The sequence below is a fragment of the Arctopsyche grandis genome, chromosome 13 (genome assembly GCF_051622035.1).
Source record: "Arctopsyche grandis isolate Sample6627 chromosome 13, ASM5162203v2, whole genome shotgun sequence".
Taxonomy (NCBI): Eukaryota; Metazoa; Arthropoda; class Insecta; order Trichoptera; family Hydropsychidae; genus Arctopsyche; species Arctopsyche grandis.
In genome coordinates, this window is record NC_135367.1 from 29,057,172 (window position 1) to 29,078,318 (window position 21,147).

Sequence of the window (21,147 nt, forward strand, 5' to 3'; positions counted from 1 at the left end):
ATAACTAAATTTAAGAAAATCAACAGCAATAAATGTGTGGTGCAAAATTTACTCACTGCGAGTATCGGCTTGGCGAGTGGTTCATAGATCAAATAATCTGCCACGAGAGCTGCACATCCTCGCCACTCCAGGAGTTCCGGATAAGGTATACGGGTTGGTCTGATCGTAGTACAAACCATTTTCTAGTTAAAAACAGTAAAATTAATACCACTACTTATAATAAATTTGATATGAGCTTCAATTTTCGTTACCTGAAGTCCGCATTCATTGCGTGCTTGCAACAAAAGAGGTTTCCTATCCAGATATTTCAAATCAAATTGTTGTCTAAAATTTTCAGCGTATGTCAGCAGCAATTTCTCTTTGTTACTGTTTTTGTAATAAGACTCTGGAAAACAGGTCCGTCCTTCGAATTCAGGTTCCGATACGTTCGGCCATGATAGAGGTATTATGCCCAATTCTTGAACGACCTCACATAGAGTTTCCACGTTTATTTCAGCTGAAATATCTCGTTTCCCGAGTATTTTCGTATTCGTATCATCGTTTACAGCAGTTTCTGAATAATAATTGCACTCTGAATTTGACATATTTCAATATTTTGATGTGCTTTCACCATCAATCTGATTTGTTGTTTGTTACTAGGATAAACAATTGAAAATTTCAAACATGGTAGCAAGGTAAGAAACTTGATCATATTCAACTACAGAAATTGGAATATTTTCATATAAAAACACATTGTTTACAAATATGAATGGAGTGCTCAAAATAGTACATTACTCATCATATAACATGCTTATTTTTCCTCATTTATTTATAAGCTACAATTAAAAAAATTACAACAATCGTTCCCTGTACGGCATAGTTAAATTTAAATAAAAATTAGCTTATCAATTATAAAACTTATTATGAAAAACGTTATCAATAAGTAGTGAACCATAAGTAGTGAACACCATTGAAGGCACAAAAGGTTGTAAGTGGCTAATTTATTTTTGTTCTGGCCGATATCTATGGAACTTCTCTTACTCAAACCTTTCTTCTTTCCGGTCACTTTCCTCGTGTCTCAGGGTTGTGACTGTCCCATCTGACTTCCATAATGTTCCTCCAGCCCTCTCGACACCCTACAGCCCACAATGACTCGACTACAGTTTTCACTACTTTCTCTCTTTACACTTTTCTTTCTCGACCGCTTACTCAAACATTATACATTCAAATACAAATTTAAAACTCTCCTAAATACAAATTATTTACTATCAAAAATGACGTATTGAACATATCCTGATTGGTTTTCTCCTGTGGCTCGCACTAATATGTTGGCAACGTCTCCAATATCTAGAGCGATATATCTGCTCAACCGGGTTGCTGGTAAAATGACCTGTTTAATGTAAGCTGCACTGAACTGGTTGAGTGGTTGTGGAGCCGAGTGAGTACTTCGTAAACACTCATCAAGCTCCGTATCTTTCTACGATATACGATTCCAAGGGGAGAAAGAGAGACGGAGCGTGTTAGCGCATTAGACAATTATTTTATACAAAATGTACGGTAACCCCACAAATATTTAACATAAGTCTAATATTGATTTGAGTCAGATTTGAAATTGTTATAATACTGACTGACAACATTGTCCGAGCCAAAAACCCACATGGCCGTTTTTTGGGCTCTTACGGGCGCGCACTCATGTTTACGAGGCGCGCTCATCTGTCAAACTGACGCCCGCCATCCGCTGGCCGAGACGGTACTGGCGTGGCTGGTGGCTGGTCTACCTTGCCTGACCAGTGACCAGTGACCAGTGACCAGCTGCAGCCAGCCAGCCAGTACTCATCCACAGCCCCCGCCATAAAGGGGCACAGGCGAGAGGCGCCGGCAAACTCCCCGGCTCGCCATCTATTCCTTAATAAACGAGGATAAACCCGAGCTGACGTTTCTAATTCCCCACCCCGCCCTGTTCCAGCACGTGCTCCAGAGCGAGCTGAACACACACAGAGACGACGACACACATACACAGCCACTGGTCACCCAGCATTTACACACACACATACAGCTCCTGAAGCTATCGTACAAACATTATGAGAAGGTTTGTAAATATATAAAAAAAAAATCAGTTAGTTTTATGGATAAACGGGTTACATCCAGTGAAGGCTCATCTATATGGGCTGCGGGGCTACAGCCCTCCCAATATAGTACAAATGCATGCTATTTTTGTCGTCCATATGGGCTGCAGGCTGCAGACCTCCCAGTAGTGCCGGTTTTAGGGGGGGGGCTGGGTCAGGCGGCGCCCGAGGGCACCAAATAAGTTAGAGCGCCGCACGAGGGGCCAAAGTCGCTTTAAAATTTAAAATTAGAGCGCCAAAAGCCATACAAAATTGTAGATTAGAGCGCCAAAGGCGAAAGTTTTTTCTAAGGGTGTTGAGAAAAAATTGCCCGAGGGCGTCATTGGGTGTAAAGCCGGCACTGCCTCCCAGTATAGTAGATATGCATGCTATTTTTGTCTGCATTTGATCACCGGTATGCTCAACGAGCTATTACATCCCAATTAATCTCTGCAGCCCCCCCTCTATGAATTCTCACGAGCCGCCACTGGTTACATCCCAAATGTGAATCGCTACCAGGATAACCGACATAGGATTTCGTACCAGTGGTGGCTCGTCCATATGGGCTGCGAGGCTGCAGACCATGTGGATCCAGTACAGTACAAATTCACGCTATTTTTTCGTCGGCATAGGCTCCGGGCTGCAGCCTCCCAGTATAGTACATATGCATGCTATTTTTGTTTTCTTTTAATCGCCGGTATGGTCAACGAGATACTACAGCCCGATCAATCTCTGCAGACCCCCACCATGAATTCTCACGAGCCATTACTCACGTACTATGCAAAGTTCATGTCTAGTCGATAATAATAAAAATCTCGTGAAAAAAGGATTTGCTGAGCAATATTTGGGCAGTTTTCTGTACGGCAATTATTCTGTGCCACGAATTTTCGTGCGATAGGAAATCCACGCGAGTGGTTTACGTAGCAGCGGTTATCCTGGCAGTGATACACATTTGGGATGTAGTCACCGAACCAGTTTTATGGCCAACAAGTAAGTGCTTATGTGAAATATTTAGTGTGGCAACACTAAGCTACATTGACAGTTCTCGAGTGGCGAGTGGCAGCAGTGTTTGTCTCGTGACGTCTCAGCTAAGTAGTCATGGGTAACAAATCGTCATTGCTCCTTCGGGAAGAAGAAATCGCCCAGATCCAGGAAGAAACAGGCTGTAAGATTACTTCATTGGCAATAACACTGCCAAAAATAATACTAAAAATCTAATTCAACGAGCGTATAACCAAATGTGGTAGTTGACCTCGCTTATAATGCTCGTACTAGAGGACATTTGTTCGGGTCAAACGCGAACAGGTTTCACGTAATGTATGTGAAGCGAATGTTTAATGTTTAAAACAACTATATGTATAAAAATCATATTTTTGTCCACTGTAGCATATTTTAATGTGTTTATCAAACAGGTTTCAAAGTTCAATATTTTCATTCGATATATAAATCCAGGCTTAACACCGTATATAGACAATTGCATGCACCAAATTTGATGTACTCTAATTTGAATATTGAATTTAATTTGCAGTTACGCCGAACCAAATAGAGCGTTTGTATTCCCGGTTCACGTCGTTGGATAGAGGCGACTGCGGCACTCTCTCCAGAGAAGATTTCTTGAGGATACCAGAATTGGCGATCAATCCGCTCGGCGACAGGATAGTGCATGCGTTTTTCGACGGCAGTCACGACGACAGAGTCAACTTTTTACAATTCATGCAAGTGCTCGCTCACTTCAGGCCGATCAAAACAAACAAAGATAACAAACTGAACAGCCGCGAGGAGAAGCTGAAATGTGGGTCACAATCTGATATACAATGTGTTGTTTTTCATTGTGAAATTTGCCTTATCGTGTAATTACATATTAATTTCAGTCGCTTTTAAAATGTACGATCTCGACAACGACGATATGATTTCGCGCGATGAACTCTTGGCTATTTTGCATATGATGGTCGGCGCTAATATAAGGTAGTCATACATCATATGGAACAGATTATCGTTCATGCATAAACATTTGTATGGTAATGTTTAATTTCGTATTGCAGTGAAGAGCAACTGAGCAGTATTGCCGAGCGGACTATATTGGAAGCCGATACAAACAACGATCAGATGATATCTTTTGAGGAGTTTTGCAGGGCGCTCGAAAGGACAGACGTCGAGCAGAAAATGTCCATACGATTCTTGAATTGAAATTGATGGTTTTCTAACACTAAAAATAAGCACTACTTACTAACACCATTAATTGATGAGTTAGTTTATAATTGTTTTGTCAAATTGAATTTACGGCACGTAAATTTCTTGCCAAATGTTAATAATGAGTTATTTATACATATATATATTTTTTCATTCCATTTATTGCAAAAGATTAAATTGTATATATTTTTTAACGTCAGATTTGAAATGTGCTTTCTTGTAACATACATATTTTTAATTATATGTAGAATGCATCGCCAATGATGAATATGATATGAATATTTGAGAGTCAACTTCCGTTACACGGTTATTACGACATTATACATTCCAAATGTAGACGTATTAACGTGTTTCAAGATTTGCATAAGTATTTGAGCGGACGGAATAAAATCGATTAAATGAATATCAAGTGTGAAGATTGTCAAAAATTTATTTTTCGTTTTTGATTTTACCAATTTATTATATACAATTGTATTGCAGTTACCAATATTTATGCATAATTTTTATTCATTCAGATCTAGTTTTGTTATCTTGAGTAATTTTTCAAAGTGTTTTCGGATTCGTAACGATGTGATGTGGCCGTTATAGACTGATTACATATTTTAAACTGCACTTTGAACACTAACTCTAGAAAACACATTTAGATCTAAATATTTTTATTATAGTGTGTTTAATTTTACAGTTAGAGTGGAGGTCTACAAGTCTTTGAAATAAATATATAAATATTGGGATGTTACATGTGATTTTATTACATTTCAAAACTGCCCTTTGATGTTCGGATTGTATCAAAATTCAATTTTTATTTAATTTATTAGGAAATAATCAACAATATTTTAGAATTAAAAATCATCATCGAATTAAATAAGAAATGCCAAAGTAAAAATAATAAAATTCAAAGTAATACAATATAATCTCCAAAAAAAAAATTAAATATTGCCACTCTCGCCTTCCACATTTACACTTAAAAAAAAATGAAACATTTCACACATTCTATATAATTTAAAATAAAATATAAAAATAATTTTTTCCTAATATTTTGGAATAGATTATATATTTATCTATATATATTCGCATCTTAGGCAGTAGACGAAACTGCCAACTTCTTCAAATGCTCCATGAAAACTTGTAAAGATACATCATCTGTCAAAACGGGAGCACCACCATCCTAAAAACCGAATTATACAATAATGAGTAATTTTTTTAAATAAAACATTTAAATGCCCAAAACGTTAGTTGGTGTTAGAAGGCACGGTTATTTGTCAGCTCGACACTTCGTTAACAATACATATGTACAAAACTAGGCAAAGTCCAAATTAAAACCTGATTTAAAATGGGATAGACTTAACTTGCATATGTATATCCAACAAATGATCTAATGGTTACATTGGAAGCTTTTCTTAAATAAAACATCATTGATAAGTGAACATTGGAAATCTTCAGGCTGAATAGTTTGTAAAGAGTCATACGAACGATTTAATTATCATATACAAAAAAGATTCACTCGTAAATATTTGTTTTGTTTGATAAATTTCCAAAGTAACTGTTGGATCCGCCTTTAGTTAATATATAAGATTAATACGATTCCATTACACATTATAAAGGTCGAGCTTTATATAGTATTATGATGAATGATTGTTAATGTATTATTCATGAGATTAAAGTGTGGCTTCAAAGAAGACATTCGGTGCATACCTAAAAATTGTTATTTTTCAAAAATGAATATTTATTAGTATGAATACTGCATAACATCGATAGAAAGTTAATTGAATAATAAGATAATACACTGACGGATGAATTGAAATTCATATGAACACATTAAAATCTACATCACCAGTGTTGTATATTCCCAAAATGGAAAGAATAACAGCTCCACAAGTGCCTCAAATGAAAACAGAAATACCCACAAAAAAAAAAAAAAATATAACCTCCACATAATGAGAACGCCCGAAAATTTAATATAAATAAATAAAAAGCATATTTATAAAAAATAAATAATAATATAAAAAACTCTACCCCACTCGGAACCGGCATCATCTGGACGAAACACAGCATCATAAAAAAAAATACAAAATATATGAATTTAATGCGAAAAATGTTTAAAAATACATTGCAAATCGATAAAATGAAGTGTTATACACATCGGCAGATTCAAGCGATGCTATTAATATAAAAATTAAACACACATGATTTAAAAAATGAAAATTAATTCGGACAAAATTCATGCGTGAACATTGTACACAATTTCAAGTTTTGACGATATTATTATTAAGATTACAGAGCAAAAATGCGAATCTTACCCCTCCATACGCGTACATATTATTGTGCGTCTGCGACGGATTCACTTTAGATAGAAGGAAACGAGCCTACAAAAGAGTAAAAAGAACATTTAAATAAACAAACATTATATAATAAATCAAACCCGAGTAAAGAAACACACCTGCGACCCGCCCTGTTCGGTGTCTATATATCGAGGCATCGGGAAACGGGTCTGGAGGATCTCTTGAGCGTCGTCGACGGGCGCTTGCAACAACTGCTTGAAGCTCTCGTACTCGGGCATGTCCTGATAGCGAAGAGCTCGCCACTGAGCGATAGTCTAATAACAGAAAAACGAACCGAACTAAGCAAACGAAAAATCCGGCGATTATGTAATTAAAACCCGTCAAGGTCACCTCTCCGTGGAATATCAAAATCTGGAAGAACGTGTCCATCAGCAGGATACGATCCGGTTGAATGGAGCTCGTGTCCAAGAGTACGGGTTCGGGTGGCCCGTTGAAACTGTACGCGTACAGTATCGGCTGAATCATGATGAGTGATTGCGTCAGGTCTTCCCTCATCAGCATGTGTCTGTGTGCATGAAATTTCTCCGTGAAGTAAATTTATATCAATATTAACATCTTAGATTTGTATGACGAACCGAATTTACCTGTAAAAACTAGTTTCGTCCGGGGAATTATTGAATACTTGTAGGAATTGCGATCGGCGAAGATGATACATAAATTGGGGATAGAGACTGAAGTTTTCCGACAGTCGGAAACTGTTTGGATCGTCCTTGGCATATTCGCCAAACTTCTGGCACTGTAAGAATAAATTAGATTAACACTTTCACCTTTTAAAAGTTTTTAAGGCTAGACTGACACTTTAGAATTTTCTCCCGTCTAAAAAAACAACATTCGGTAGAATTCTATTTAAATAATAATGTTAAAGCAAAAGATTTGAGGTTATTTCGATTCATTTCCATTCGTAAAGAAGCATCCTAAGGACAATTTCAAGACCAGATCGTGTTTTTTAAGCGACTCATGACAAACAAATCAGCAACGTAGAGTAACTCCAATTTCCAACCCCACAGACAGGAGAACACAATATAACGCATCAGCCAATTCTGCACCACACATATCATTACCAATCGAATGAGCATTCTATCGACCCAACGCAAAACATCAGGTCCGTCCTCCTGCTCAGCTCGATAGACGACCAAACGGGCCATCACTACGGCGGCGGCCTCTTGATCGAAGCCGGCACTGATGTGATGAAGATTCACGGTAGCATCACCCCAGTTCCGTGCTATCGTTGTGACGCGAATGCGTTTCTGCCCGCTAGAATGCTGATACTGTGTGATGAATTGTATACAGCCCCTGCCTCCTTGAGGCACGGGAGTCGACTGCTGATTCACTACGTCGAAGAACAACGCGATGGTGGAGTTGGGCGTGAAGGTGCATATTTTCCACTGACAAGTGTTGCCCATTCCCATCTCTTGGTCGGAAACGCACGGACCTTTTACGTTGAGCGATACGCACGAGCCGATGCCTCCTGACACTAAAATCATAATAAAAATACACAATAAGTATTTTCATGGGTGTGACCAAGTTACTAGCAGCTTAATATTAAACAAATGGAAGTAGAACTTTCGTCTTACTGATTCATTATGTATCGCTTTCTACATTGGGGCTCAATTCCTCACATTATTATAAAGCGAATTCTGTTTTTTGATGCTACTTACACTTATCTTTTAGCACATGTAAGTAGAGAATGTTAATAATAGAATAGTGATGGTTAAAATATTTAGAGTATTTTTTGGTGAAAAATAGAAGAGACTGCATAGCATAAACTAAAAAATAAACTATCATGATATAGTCTGCAATGGAAAAATTAAAATAAGACACAATAGAAAGATAACAAGAGCTATAAAGATGAGAGTATTAAATGTATTAATTTTCTGAATCTTTCTACACAGCATCAAAACGTCAATGAAAGAGAAGAATATGTTTTAAAAATAAGGTATCAACGACAAATGTGTGGGTTTATGGACGACCTGAAGAACATGTCTGATTGAACAGTTCGTCACATAACTAAGAGTACTACAGAGAGATTTTATAAATGTATAAACAGCGTAGACACAAATGAAACCAAGTAAAACCTTGTAAAAAAGGCTTCTTACAAAATCAATATACCTGATATAAGCTACGATTCAATTTTGGCCTTTATCTAAGATACTAACATTCGAGGGGCTTTTTCCTCCATACATCGATGAAGGAAATGTCTCGAAATGATTATATTTACACACCTTTCAACTCTCGCGAACACTTGACTTCTAACACTCCGTTGAACGCCATTTTATAATCTCCCTTTTCGTCCTTGGCGAACACTCGTTGGAACGTCTGTTTAAACAGCGACGAATTGAAAGAGTCGCCCATTACCATGTGCCCTCTGAAAACAACAAAAATGACTACAAATAAAAACATTTAAGCACGCATAAACAGTACAGAACGATTCCTAACCCGGTCGAATTGCAGCACTGCTTCATTTCCAACAGACCGGTCTGATCGAGAGCGCACGAGTAAATATCGACAGCGTGGCCGTTGGTGGCCGATCTGAGGGCTAGAGCGTCATAATGCTTGACGGCCTTCTTCATATACTTGGCGTTGTCCTTGTGGATGTCGTGATGCGATCTGATGGGCTGCTTCAGTTCGTCGTTGACGACTTGACCGGGCCCTTGAGAGCACGGTCCGCCGAGGAACATCATGATGCGAGCGCCCGTATTCGGATACGTGACTTCCAACAAGCCCACGGCGAGGCTCAGAGCGACGCCGCTGCACCTGAGCGGTCGTTTACCGACACCGACGGGCCAGGGATCTCGTCCCAATTCGCCGATCATGTCCGTGAGTGCCATGTCGCACTGTCGGACCGGTTGCAAGAAGCGATGGGCCGGTTGTTGCGGAACGGGGGCTCCTTGTGGACCCCTAGCCGGCTGCTGCGGTTGTTGATTAGTGCCCTGGTTGACTCGCCCGATTCCCAGTTGCTCTTGGATCTGTTTAGCCGTCAAGTCTTTCGTACCTTTGAAGACGAAACTCTTAGATATGCCTTCCATGCCTAAAAGCGAATACAACAATGTCAAATATCGTACGGAATTCGAACAGTTTTCATATGCAAGTCGTTGTAATACTAGCCTAATTCGTGGACTTGGACCATTCGGCCGAAAGTTATCAGCCCGATTAAGGCGTTCGGCGGCATGAGACTGAGAGACATCTGTAACGAGTCTTTCAGTGCGCCCAATTCTTCTTCGTCTAAGCACGTGTCGACTACTAGGAGAAATATCGGTGGCATGATTTGCGTTCTAGGAAGAATGTATTCAATAGTGGAGAAATTAGGAATGAGCTCGGCGGGTTGGTGCTGTTCCGATATGGCTCCATATTGAGGTGGAAACTAAAATAGCAAAAATACATATTTAGCAGTTATTTTCCATTAGTAGTGTAATGTAAAACGATAATCTGTAATCGTGTTTGTCGATAGTGTTGAAATTGAATGAGACTGAGGGTAAGAGGGTAGACGTAAGTAAAAGTAAGGTTACCGGGTTCCTCTGGAAGCAGAAGTTGCAGACCCAGAGCTTGGCCCTGTAGTCGACCTGGGCGTGCGGCGAGAGGGCGGCGCGGCAGTTGGGGCGGGCGCAGAGAACAGGCGCGTACTGCAGGGGCGGCAAGTCGGGGCGGGAGCGGCCGGGCGCGTACAGCACGGACAGCGGCACCACCAGGCGGGCCGCGTCGCCCCGCGCCATCGCCCACACGTTCCAGGTGCAGCGCACGCCATCGCGCTCCTCCTGCTGCTGGATGAACTCCTCGTACGTGGACATGACTCCACTCCACTCCACTCCACACTCCTCACACGGCGAGCGGTGCTGGCAGCGGCCCGACGCCACTCCGAGCTGCCGAACCTCGCGCCGACTCCGACACCGACTCCGACTCCGACTTCCACTCGTCGTTCACGTCGACACGTCGCTCACCTGTCAAACGACAAGACGCCAACCTGAGTCGCGGCTACGTGGCCGCACTGCAGCCAACGACCCTTAACGACGTTCAACCGTCTTCAAATTGCCATTCGTCATCGTCCTTCAACTTAATTCGCTCAAAAACTGTCTTTCGTTTTATCAAAACAACTTATTTATCATTCATTTGACGTTTGAAATGAATCCTTTTTACTTAATTTTTATTATTAATTTTTCGAGCGGAAATTTCCCCGAATAAAATAAGATACTTTTTTATAAGGCATAATTTCGCATTTGTTATGGTATGTATTTATTTCGGACGATAATTGAAAATCGCGAATACGAAATATTTGGCATTCGAATTCTTGATATAGATAGTTCAGGTGAATAATTCGATGGATGACATTTTCAGGTGCCAAATGTTTCGTATTTGAGATTTTCAATTATCGTCCGAAATAAATACATACCATAACAAATGCGAAATTATGCCTTATAAAAAAGTATATCAATCGCTGTGAAAAATCTTATTTTATTCGGGGAAATATCCGCTCGAAAAATTTCGTGTTCGTGATTTTAGTGACGAGATCGCTTTGTGCCGAATAATCACCAAACTATTTATTTCGTAAATGCAAAAAATACAGAATAAAGCTATGAGAGGTATTTTGAATGTGAGTAGATTTAAGAGTATGTTAGATGAATTAGGATGGATGAGTATTAGAATTAGTCTAAATATTAGTACATTGTTTTTTGTTTATAAGTTAGATCATAAGTTATTGCTTAAGTACTTTGATGATTATATAATTAGGAATAGAAATAAACATAGTTTTTATATAAGAAATAAGGACAAACTAGTTGTAAGTAGATTAAGAAAAAAAAAGACAGCTGGGGGTGTTTTTCACAGGGGTGTACTCATGTATAATTTTTTTTTTTTTTTTTACCTCCTTGAGTGCATCAGGTCTGCTATCAGACCATGAATGTATTCTTGTGAGGTGCGAAGAGACACTTCTGTGAGGGACAGTACATATAAGTTAATTATAAATTTTAGAATTAAGTAATTAAGATGTATTTTTAAATTAGCTTGATAGCTAAGATAATATATAAATAAATAAAGCGAAAAATAACAAAGTTGATATTTTTCAACAAAATTTAATTACATAATGATGTTGCAATTAAAATAACTGGAATTATAAATATTTGGAGGTGTGTACAATTTGGACGATATTTATTGAATTTCATAAAAACAAATAAGATGAATGTGAAATGAGTATTGAATTCATTAGAATAATAATTTTTTATCGACGTTCACAGTTGAATGAAAATTGATCGGAACGTTTTCATTCTTTTCTGTCGTAAAACAGATAATATTCGTCAATTAAACGTGGACGTTCTTGTTAATTGGGGCCGTCGACACTAACAATATTACTCACAATATTTTTTGGGTAATTGGACTATTCTTCACATTGCGGTGGTCACAAAGACAATTTTTGCCATGAAAATCGCGAATACACAATATTTGGCATTCAAGTTCTCGTTAGTGTGAAAGTTATCGTTAGTATGATGGACTTTCCGGCTGCCAGATGTTCCGTTATAGAGATTTTAGTGACTTTGTGACGAGTATTTTGTGACCAGTAATCACCGAACCAATTTTTCGTATCCAGTTCCCAAATAATAACCACCTCAGGTGGCTATATGGGAATTGGATATGGATTGATGTAGATGAAGCGAGTAATTTAAATCTTGACCCCATAGACGAAGAGAGAAATTTAAAGTTTTTTGTAACAAATGGCGTAAAAGGAAGGCATAATTTTGAACTTGAAAAATAATTAAAATACGAGGTATTATGATATAAATTTCGTTATTTCATGATCTTCAGACGATTCGAGTGTGGAAGGTGAAAATTTTAAACCGACATCGAGTCTATCGCACGAACGCATTGCATTTAAGTGGATATAAATTTATCCGAAAAATGAGATTTAAAAGTGGGTGAAAGTAGAGTAGATTGAGCAATTTTTAGTAATAAAAACAAACGTCGAAAACGTTTTCTCGTTCGCGGTTCAAAGGCAAAGACGCGGTTCGTTGGAAAAGCGTGTACGGCGAGCGTGCGAATTGTGCGGCGGCCTCCGTTTAGCGGCCGGCATCGGCGTCGGGCGATGGCCGCGTTGCGAGCGCGTCTCGGCCAGCACAGCCGCCGGCACAAGATGGCGGCCGGCGGCAGCGGCAGCGGCAGGCGTCCGCGCGCCGCCTGAGCCCCCCGCGCCCCACACCCCGCCGCTGCGCCCCCGGCGACTCCGCCCTCCACCCTCGGCCCGTGCGCCCGCCTCGCCTTCCGAGGACATGGCAGCCAACATGTATCGCGTCGGAGGTGAGCCCCCTCTCTCCCCCCTCGTCTAGCCCCCGACCCCGCCCCGCCCCACCCCCCACGGCGTCCCGCGGCACGCGAAGCCCCGCGCCCCCCCTCGCCCCCCCTCGCCCGCCACGCCGCCTTCGCCCCCCCGACTCTCATAACCTCAACGACGACGCCCACCCCCGGAGACCGCCGCTCGGAGCCCCCCCCGCCCCGCCGATTTCACCCCCTCCCCCTCGCAACGCACGGCGACCGACCACGAGCGTCATCGTCGTCATCTTCGAGGAGTGCGATGACAGGAGACGCGCCGAGTCTCCGAGGGACGCCTCCCCCGTCCCCCCGTCCCCCCGTCCCCGCTCTACCCCTCCCCTTGAGCAAACACGACAGTACGCGCGTCTCTCTGTCAAACTCCTCCATTCATTGTATTGCATTGTATAGTATTTGTATCGCGTCCATACATCGTGTATACACAAATCCACGTTCGCCGGCTCGGCATCGACATCGACATCGTCATCGTCATCGTCTCGTCCTCCCACTTTTGACTGCGTAAACAAACCGGCGTCTCCCAGTTTTCCCAAATTTAAACCGAATATGTAATCGGAACGATTCGAGCGAAACGCGTTCGCATGTTTGTGTGTGCCCATCGGCTTGGTCTTCTTCGCGAACGTCAGCTCGCACTTCGAGGACATCTCTCTCTCTCTCTCTCTCGTTTATATTCAGTGTGTTTTTGTTTATCTTATTTATGTATGGAAGCGTCGAATGTGTGTGTTTGTAGCAAGTTTGTGTTCGTTCAAATATTTTATGTTTGGCCTACGTTTTGAGTGTGAGTTTTTAAATGAGAGCAAATCGTCATAAGACAGTGTGTCTCTATTGAGATATAAATACGATGATAAAATCCTATCGTGTCATTTTTTTTTTTAGTAAATTGTTTCGTTTTCGTCACACTATACGTTGATTTTGATTTTTTTTTAAATGCTTTTTATTATTATTAAATTATGTTCACAATACATTTTATATATCTATAGATTTTATTTTAATAATAGCTACTGATCTACTGATCGTTTTCTGTTTTACAATTTTAATTTAATTTTGTTAGTAATCATAGTATTATATTAATTTAATACAGCATAATAGGAAAAAAATAGATCAAAACCCTATTCAAGTATACGTTGAAAATTCATCGACTGTTTTGATTTGAGTGTTTCGAGTTCCATTCTCAGTGTTGAAATGTTGATTTAATATTATACATTGTATGAACGAGTTTAGATATGTCGTCAATATACATCGAAAATCCATTGTTTTGAATAAATTATGTATAGAAATACTTTATATATATTAATTTATATATATAGATACTTTATATATATATATTAATTTATTAATATTAGTTTATATATAAAACTGAAATTAGTCTGTCTTTAATTCGTTTGTGATTGGCTGTCGTCAATGTCGTTTCTGATTGGCTGGATTAGTCAAAGACGTTTGTGATTGGTCGGTCGTTAAATAATGCTAATTTTTTTCGATTCAAATAATTTTAATATAATAAAAAAAAAACAGTCTTTTTCATTTACCAAGCAAAGCCGGATAGCACCATTAGTATTTTATATTTAAAACTGCTTAATTTTTAATTTTTTTTTAAATGAATAGTAGATTTCGTTGCTCATTATTTTTAAATATAATTTCATTAGAAAAATGTGTATTTAAAATTGAATGTCTGTCTGTCTCGTATAGGCTTCTAAACCGCTCAACCGATTACGATGAAACTTTCAGGATTTATTGTATTGTTGTGAAAATAAAAACGGGAATAAACCTCTTATAATAATATTCGTAATTACGATTTTACCGAGGCGAAAGTTTGAAGCGCCACTGAGTAGTCAAGAAAATGTGTTCGTTGGTAACCACGTTACCAGTTGGTTTATGACGACACGGCGTTGAAGAGACGTTATTAGTTGAGCTTTAAACGGAAATGGGAATTGCATGCCTTATTGCAACCCATGCCGGGTTCAGCTAGTCATATATAATAATATTTATTATGATTTCAATAGAATTTTCGTCGTATTCGAACTATTTTGTAAATTTATTATTAGTTTTAAAAAAAAAATTATTATACCATGTCGATGGCTTGGTGCACAGATATTGTATGTCCGTTTTTAAATATATATCGAATAAATTTGCAGATGTTGTAATAATTCTTCCTTTCAAGGTAATTTATGTGATGTACATAAATTACATTGAAAATAAAAAAAAACTGAATCATTTCAGCATCTACAAACTTAAAATTCAATACAAACTTAAAATTTGATAAAAATTCCAAAATGGACATATACTATCTGTGCACCAAGCCATCAAGCCACCAACTTTTTTTTGTGGTTTAAAGCATCCTGGCCACCTTAGTCTAGTAATCACTAGACTCTTAGAAGCGTCCAATATTGATTACATTGCAAGAGTGGAACTGGATAGTTTTCTATATTTTTCACAAAATTATAAAAATATTACGCAATTCCACAAAACAACCCGATTCATATAAATTATACTGATGCGAATACAATACAAATAACAATAATTCTTTGTAAAAGAGTATGGTGTCTTCGAGGACTCATAATATAAAACAATATTCAACCATTCAATTTAAAAAAAAAATTATTTTTGACTCCTACGTTTTTACGTTTTCCGTTATCGTTCGGCATGATTAAAAAAAATTGCAATGATTTTGATTGTTAACCGGAAACTTTCCACCTAAAAATAAAAAGCTATAATATTATTTTACAATGCAATTATTTTAAGAGCCCAGTTCGGTTTTTCTAGATACCATTTTTTGTGATCCTTTTCGATAGTGCTTCAACACCTATCCGATGTCTAGTGATTTGCTCAGTCTTAGGCGGTCAATGGATGCTTTACGCGAAAAATGATTCACTATTGTCAATTTCTTAAAAAAACCACGTTTTTTCTAAGAAATTGGCAATAGCAAAATTTCAAAGCGATCTGAGCAGTTTAGGAAGTTTGTTCATACTGACAGACGAAGTGAAGTAAACGTTGTAAAAACCATGCTTTTTTGCTCTCTTGCTTTGAACAATAATGGAGCGGTTTATTGCTGTTTGAAAAGCATACTTCCATCGCCGATATTTGCTGATTAGTAATCACTAGACATCGGATAGGAACTATTAGCCATATAATTATTACGATTTTCAATGAAAATTCGAATACATCTAATGACCTACAGACAATAGACTCTCGAGCGGTAGAAACTAAACTAAACTAAACATTTCAATGAATTTTCAAACATCCATCATGCAAACATATGTATAATAGAACTTATAAAGCATCGCACATTTTGTACGACACGATAATACATATGTATATAGAATTTATTTTTTTTGGTCGTAATCGACGACATTCTAAATACATACATACATACACACGCCACATTTAACGGTAAAGTCTACAATGGCCGCGCGTTTACTCGCTCCGTACGATTCGAAAATATTTCTGTATTGCACACTACATACATTTGTAATAATTATAGTATATTATGTATATATTAAAAACGTAATTTTTAGCGGTACACATCCACGTTGCCATTGTGGACGAGCACGCGTGGTATTTATTTGTAGAATAACCGCGTAGACAAAAATACACATGTACATACGGGGAGGAGTAAGTAAGTGACCAACTATCTACATGTACGTACATGTACGCCTATATACATATTTAGAATTTGGACTCTTTAAAATCGCCACACGGACGTGTAACATATCATAATATATACATGTGTATATCTCACGCCCACGCGTTGTCGATTTAAATTAAAACAAGAAAAAACTGTATGTATCGAATGTACATATATGCACTTTGGTCGGGTTGAGATCGCGTATTGACGAAAGTGAAACGAAGAGTTGTCGTGTAAAGTAACTATGTACGTGTACGTACAAAGTGTAAACAACGAAACGGTAGACTGCATACGTATGTAATGTACGTGCGAGACGAGACGAGACGCTCTTGGGAAATTGCACGCTCGCGATTTCGTTTTGGTTTTGTTGGGACTTCGAGAAAGTAATGAAATATGTATGGGGAGGTTGGAAGTTCTTTGAGATCCTATTGAAGAGGGGGGGGGGGGGGGGGGGGCACTCAATTGGGCGATTTTTTGCCCGTAGAATCGAATATATGTTTGCCTATAAATAAATTTTCAATGCAAATTTCAGGCTTAGGACGAAATCACTCAGGGAAGAACGGCACGTCGTGTGCATGGCTCCCCGTTGTGGGTGGTCTCCTATATTTCTTCAGATATGGGATACACCGTTATCGATCACTGGTAAATACAAGGATACAATTTTACCAAAAACGCTCCAGAGGGTCCTTTTGGGGCGGGGCGTGCTGGGCGTTACACGCTGGACTCTTTTCGTGGGTGTAAAAAAGAGGCGATTTTATAGATGTTTAAAAAAATAAAGGGATAGATGCATCCCAATGGTGGATATCCATAGCATATTAAAAAATAATTTCCCTAGTGCCATAATTGAGGAAGGGAGAAGTGTAATACGTTTGTATGGACAAGGCGCTGGTGTCCAGCCCTCTTAACGAACTCGTCAAAAATTACGTTCGGAATCTTGTGTCAGATCGATGACAGCTAGCTATCCAAAACGCAGCTTTCTACCGCCCCTTCACAACTCACTCTCATTTTTGTAATTTATTTCAACACGTGCTTGGGATAGACTTCATCAATACATAGTACCGTAATTGGTAATGAAGTGTTTCTAAGAAATCATAAAGCGAATAGTCCCATGTAGCATTTAGTAAAAGGGATGGCATTGTATAATGTTTTGAATTCTGCGAATCTTAGAATGTTGATATATTATTAAGGATTGCAATACCGGTATACAGGTTTACCGATAAATCGACAAAATTTCGCCATCGGTAATTACGAAAGCTATTTTATCGCGAATTTAGTACATATACAGGCATAATATTACATTGAAAATCGATGCAAATGGCGTATTGTGAATTAGGTAGTCTGGAAATTATTTGTTTTCAGTATTAAATGAGGTAATTTCAAATTGAAAAAAAATTTCGCTGGCAACCCATACCAACCAAATCGTAATCCTAATCGTGCGATCAGTCGGTTGTTTCAATTATGATCCAAACTTTCAAATAGTCCAAATTTTCAAATGTTCCACACTATTAATAAACAAATATGATTAGTTAAAAAAAAAAAAAATTTATTGTTATGAATTTACTTAAATGCATTTATATCACACGAGAATGATTTTTAATTATTTATGATTCAATCAAGGTTAACCTTTTTTTTTTAGGAAAAGTAACCAAATCAAGATATCCATGATTTTTTTTCTTTTACCGCTATATACCGATAGTAGGAAAAATCATTTACCGTTTACCGGTTTATGAAATTTGACGGTTAATTGTAATCCCTATGTATCTTTTTTTGTCACGTTAGGTTTGAAATCTAACTGTGATACATGAAATATGATAAAAAAGATAAGAAAAACCAATACGAAAAACGTTTACTTTTAATAACTTAACTTTCTGTTTTAAGGTGTGCAAGTTGTTTTATTTTTTGTAAGTTATAGCTACCAATCGCGAGAAGCTTCACAGTGCCTTCGTAAATGGAATCGACTTTCTTCTAGTCTTTTGTTCTTTGGTTCTCGTTGTAAAAATGTACAAATGTTGGTATTTTCTGCTCTGATCAACGTACAAAGTCGAATCGAAACCGTTATGGATTTAATGGACTAATGTTTCAAATCGCATGGAATCCGACCGATATATGGAAATGCGATTTTTTTCTTCTAAATTTTATGTCTTGCACCGCAGCGATATTGAAATTATCTCGTTTTGTCGTCAATGGAATTTCTTTACGGTCGGTGTGTCGTTTGTTTTTATTTTTTATTATAAATTTATCTGTCTCGTTGTGTTGTCGTGTCGAAGACTGCATGGATTTGTTCGACGTTTAGCACCAATTCTGCTGCAATTCGATTCGAAATCCTCGCGGAAACGCTTTTGGCTCGTATTCAAGCTTAATTTCTATCTTTGAATGTCTTTTTATATCGTATATATATTGTATATTGTGATGTTAATTTCGACGCGCGTACACGTGCACGTTTACGATTATTATTAATACGCGTGTGTATGCATGTGCTAATTAACGATCGTTTAAGCTTGCTGTTTTTTTTTATCAAATTATTCCAGTTCAATTGTGTCGTACTCTAGTCGCTAGTGGATGTGATCATGATGATGAATCAGCGTTGTGATAAAAAACGGCGGAAGAAGTTTTCCAATTATTATTTTTTAAAACGACTGTATCGTTGATTTTATCTCGGAAATGTTGCTCTGCTTTAATTAATTGAATATTTTTGATTTTGAATTTTTTTTAATCAATTGTTCGAACTTGTAGAGGGGTTTCCGAGATCGGAGTGAAAGACGCAGCACTAATGGTAAAGGTATTATTATCGGTCTGCCAGCTCCGAATGTTTATTCTACATTTCTAAAAATATGCGAATTACCGTTATCGATCACTGTAAATACAATGATAAAATATCACAGTTTTGCCCTGGCTCCTGACAGTATAGATTAGGCGTTGTAGCTTTTTTTTTACTTTTGCAAAACAATAAAAAAAAAATGCTTCATATCATTATTCGTGTCTGCATCTTTTAACACGTTACAAAAAGTGGTAACTACAAATGAGTGCTGTTTCACTCTAAGCATATGAATGGCTTGTTTTGTACTCCTAGTCAGCTTTTACAACACATCTGCTTTTATTTGTACAATGCGTAGCTTCAAAATGCTCGAATTAAACACTAGGGATAGTTAAATTATTCTTTGTTCTGAATTTCTAGAAATGTTTATGTTTATAATCGAATCAGTCAGTATGTTTGCTTAGATTAATCGGATCTAAACTCTGTCGACTGCTTTACAGTCGCCCGGGTGAAGCCGAGTATCCACTCGAATCCGGTCTTTGGATGAAATCATAATTTTTTTCGCATCGACGTGAATTAATCAATCAGCTCGTGACGGATCGGCGACGCGTCCTCCCAAAAGTTCTCAACTTGTGTGCACTTTAAAATAAAAAGTTCACACGAAACGTGTGCACTTTTCCCGCATGCGTCATTACACCTTCAAATAGCGCACAAAACAAACATCCTCAATGATCGACGCGTGTGATATACGAAATATTTCGCAAAGTCCAGTACACACACACACACATACCGTCGCTGAGTTTTTTTTTTATTGTTTGTTAATTTAATCGTAGATGGTACTTTGGTGCGTTCGGTGATTTTATTTATCTGCACGGTACGTGTTCCGATCGCGACATTTGACCTTTATTAAATATGTAATGGAAAGAAAAACGAGCGTGTGTGTGTGTGTATGCATGTATGTATGTGTCTAAATGCGGTTAGTTACATCGTGAGCTAGAACGCGTCACCGATAGATAAGTATTTTTACTTTATCCATATGCTATACAAAGTTGATAAAATTTCGTTGTTTCATTTTTTTTGATTTTTTTTATCTACACAGCCAGTCGCCTTTTCTCCGCTTCACTCTGGACCGATTTTATTTTTATAAAGGTTGCTGTTGGGTAAGCGTTTACGAAGGCCCACCCCCTCTCTACGGAAATGATGCTTATGCTAAGATCGCTCACAGGCACGCACTCTTTCCGATGAGTGAGGGTGGGCCTTCATAAATTGATCGACCTCTACTTATTTACATCTTGCCACTGAAAAGCTTTTTTGTGTCATCTTACAAGTCCAGATTGATGCTGAAGTCTTCGCGAGTAAAATCGGACTTGATTGCGAATTGCGACTTATTCTTGTGGTTCTTTCACATTGCCAATTATACTGTAAATTATGTCCGTGTTTGCCAGACGATTGCCATCTACGAATGAAATTGTGAATCGGAACGGTCTGGAAACCTCAATTGTTACATCGATGGTTTTGGGGGTGGTTTGGTGGTACATATAGGAATGAAATGTATTGCTCAAGTGATTTTGGCTAAAATTGTTGGTTTCGTCGGGGTGATGGTTCACGCAGAGTAAACGGCTAATTTGAATCTGGATATCTTCGTCTCTGTTTGTTAAAAAATCGATATAACGTGTGATGCAGAGGTTCTCATTTCGACCTTGGCTCTACCTTGGCGGGTCGCGACTATTTGCGTATAAGCCGAGGACTCGGACGCCCTAGGGCGAAACATCACATTTTTACCTCTATAATCTGCCATATTCTACTGTCTTATTGTTTCGATATACCTCACTGTGTGTATGTTTGTAATGT

The 21,147-nt window shown here is 38.3% G+C and overlaps 4 protein-coding genes across 10 annotated transcripts in view; 2 read left to right on the plus strand and 2 right to left on the minus strand.

Annotated features, from left to right (window-relative positions):
* The window catches only part of lobo (coiled-coil domain-containing protein lost boys), a 108,570-nt gene extending 106,517 nt beyond the window's left edge, over positions 1–2,053 (minus strand). Inside the window, exons 1-3 of one of the 3 annotated variants that reach the window (XM_077443617.1) lie at positions 1,021–2,031; positions 252–635; positions 57–182 (exon numbers count right to left, since the gene is read on the minus strand). In XM_077443617.1, the coding sequence (XP_077299743.1) occupies positions 57–182; positions 252–584 (459 nt within the window). In that variant the 5' untranslated portion in view covers positions 585–635; positions 1,021–2,031. Of the gene's footprint in view, positions 1–56; positions 183–251 lie in introns of all 3 variants that reach the window. The other 2 variants (XM_077443618.1, XM_077443619.1) reach the window with 2 other exon arrangements.
* Positions 2,054–3,094: 1,041 nt separating this feature from the next.
* elm (calcineurin like EF-hand protein 1 elm) lies at positions 3,095–5,009 on the plus strand. The gene is made up of 4 exons (XM_077443633.1): positions 3,095–3,249; positions 3,613–3,876; positions 3,956–4,049; positions 4,127–5,009. The coding sequence occupies exons 1-4, from the start codon at positions 3,183–3,185 to the stop codon at positions 4,269–4,271; spliced, it is 570 nt and encodes a 189-aa protein (XP_077299759.1). The 5' UTR covers positions 3,095–3,182; the 3' UTR covers positions 4,272–5,009.
* On the minus strand, positions 4,675–10,597 carry Sec23 (transport protein Sec23). 4 transcript variants are annotated; one of them, XM_077443621.1, is made up of 11 exons: positions 10,120–10,597; positions 9,719–9,974; positions 9,050–9,641; positions 8,836–8,978; positions 7,675–8,087; positions 7,198–7,349; positions 6,944–7,118; positions 6,712–6,867; positions 6,572–6,637; positions 6,288–6,308; positions 4,675–5,439 (listed from the first exon to the last, which is right to left on the minus strand). In XM_077443621.1, exons 1-11 carry the CDS (start codon positions 10,396–10,398, stop codon positions 5,350–5,352), a joined length of 2,343 nt encoding a protein of 780 aa, XP_077299747.1. In that variant the 5' UTR covers positions 10,399–10,597; the 3' UTR covers positions 4,675–5,349. The 4 variants fall into 4 exon arrangements, with proteins under 4 accessions (XP_077299747.1, XP_077299748.1, XP_077299746.1 ...); XM_077443623.1 differs by lacking the exons at positions 4,675–5,439; positions 6,288–6,308 and adding exons at positions 5,534–5,537; positions 5,658–5,665 and having other exon boundaries at positions 10,120–10,591; XM_077443622.1 differs by lacking the exon at positions 6,288–6,308 and having other exon boundaries at positions 10,120–10,591.
* Positions 10,598–12,692: 2,095 nt separating this feature from the next.
* MTA1-like (metastasis associated 1-like) overlaps positions 12,693–21,147 on the plus strand; it is a 54,636-nt gene continuing 46,181 nt past the window's right edge. Inside the window, exon 1 of one of the 2 annotated variants that reach the window (XM_077443616.1) lies at positions 12,693–12,892. In XM_077443616.1, coding sequence (XP_077299742.1) covers positions 12,865–12,892 — 28 coding nt within the window. In that variant the 5' untranslated portion in view covers positions 12,693–12,864. The remainder of the gene's footprint in view (positions 12,893–21,147) is intronic. The other variant, XR_013261364.1, reaches the window with a different exon arrangement.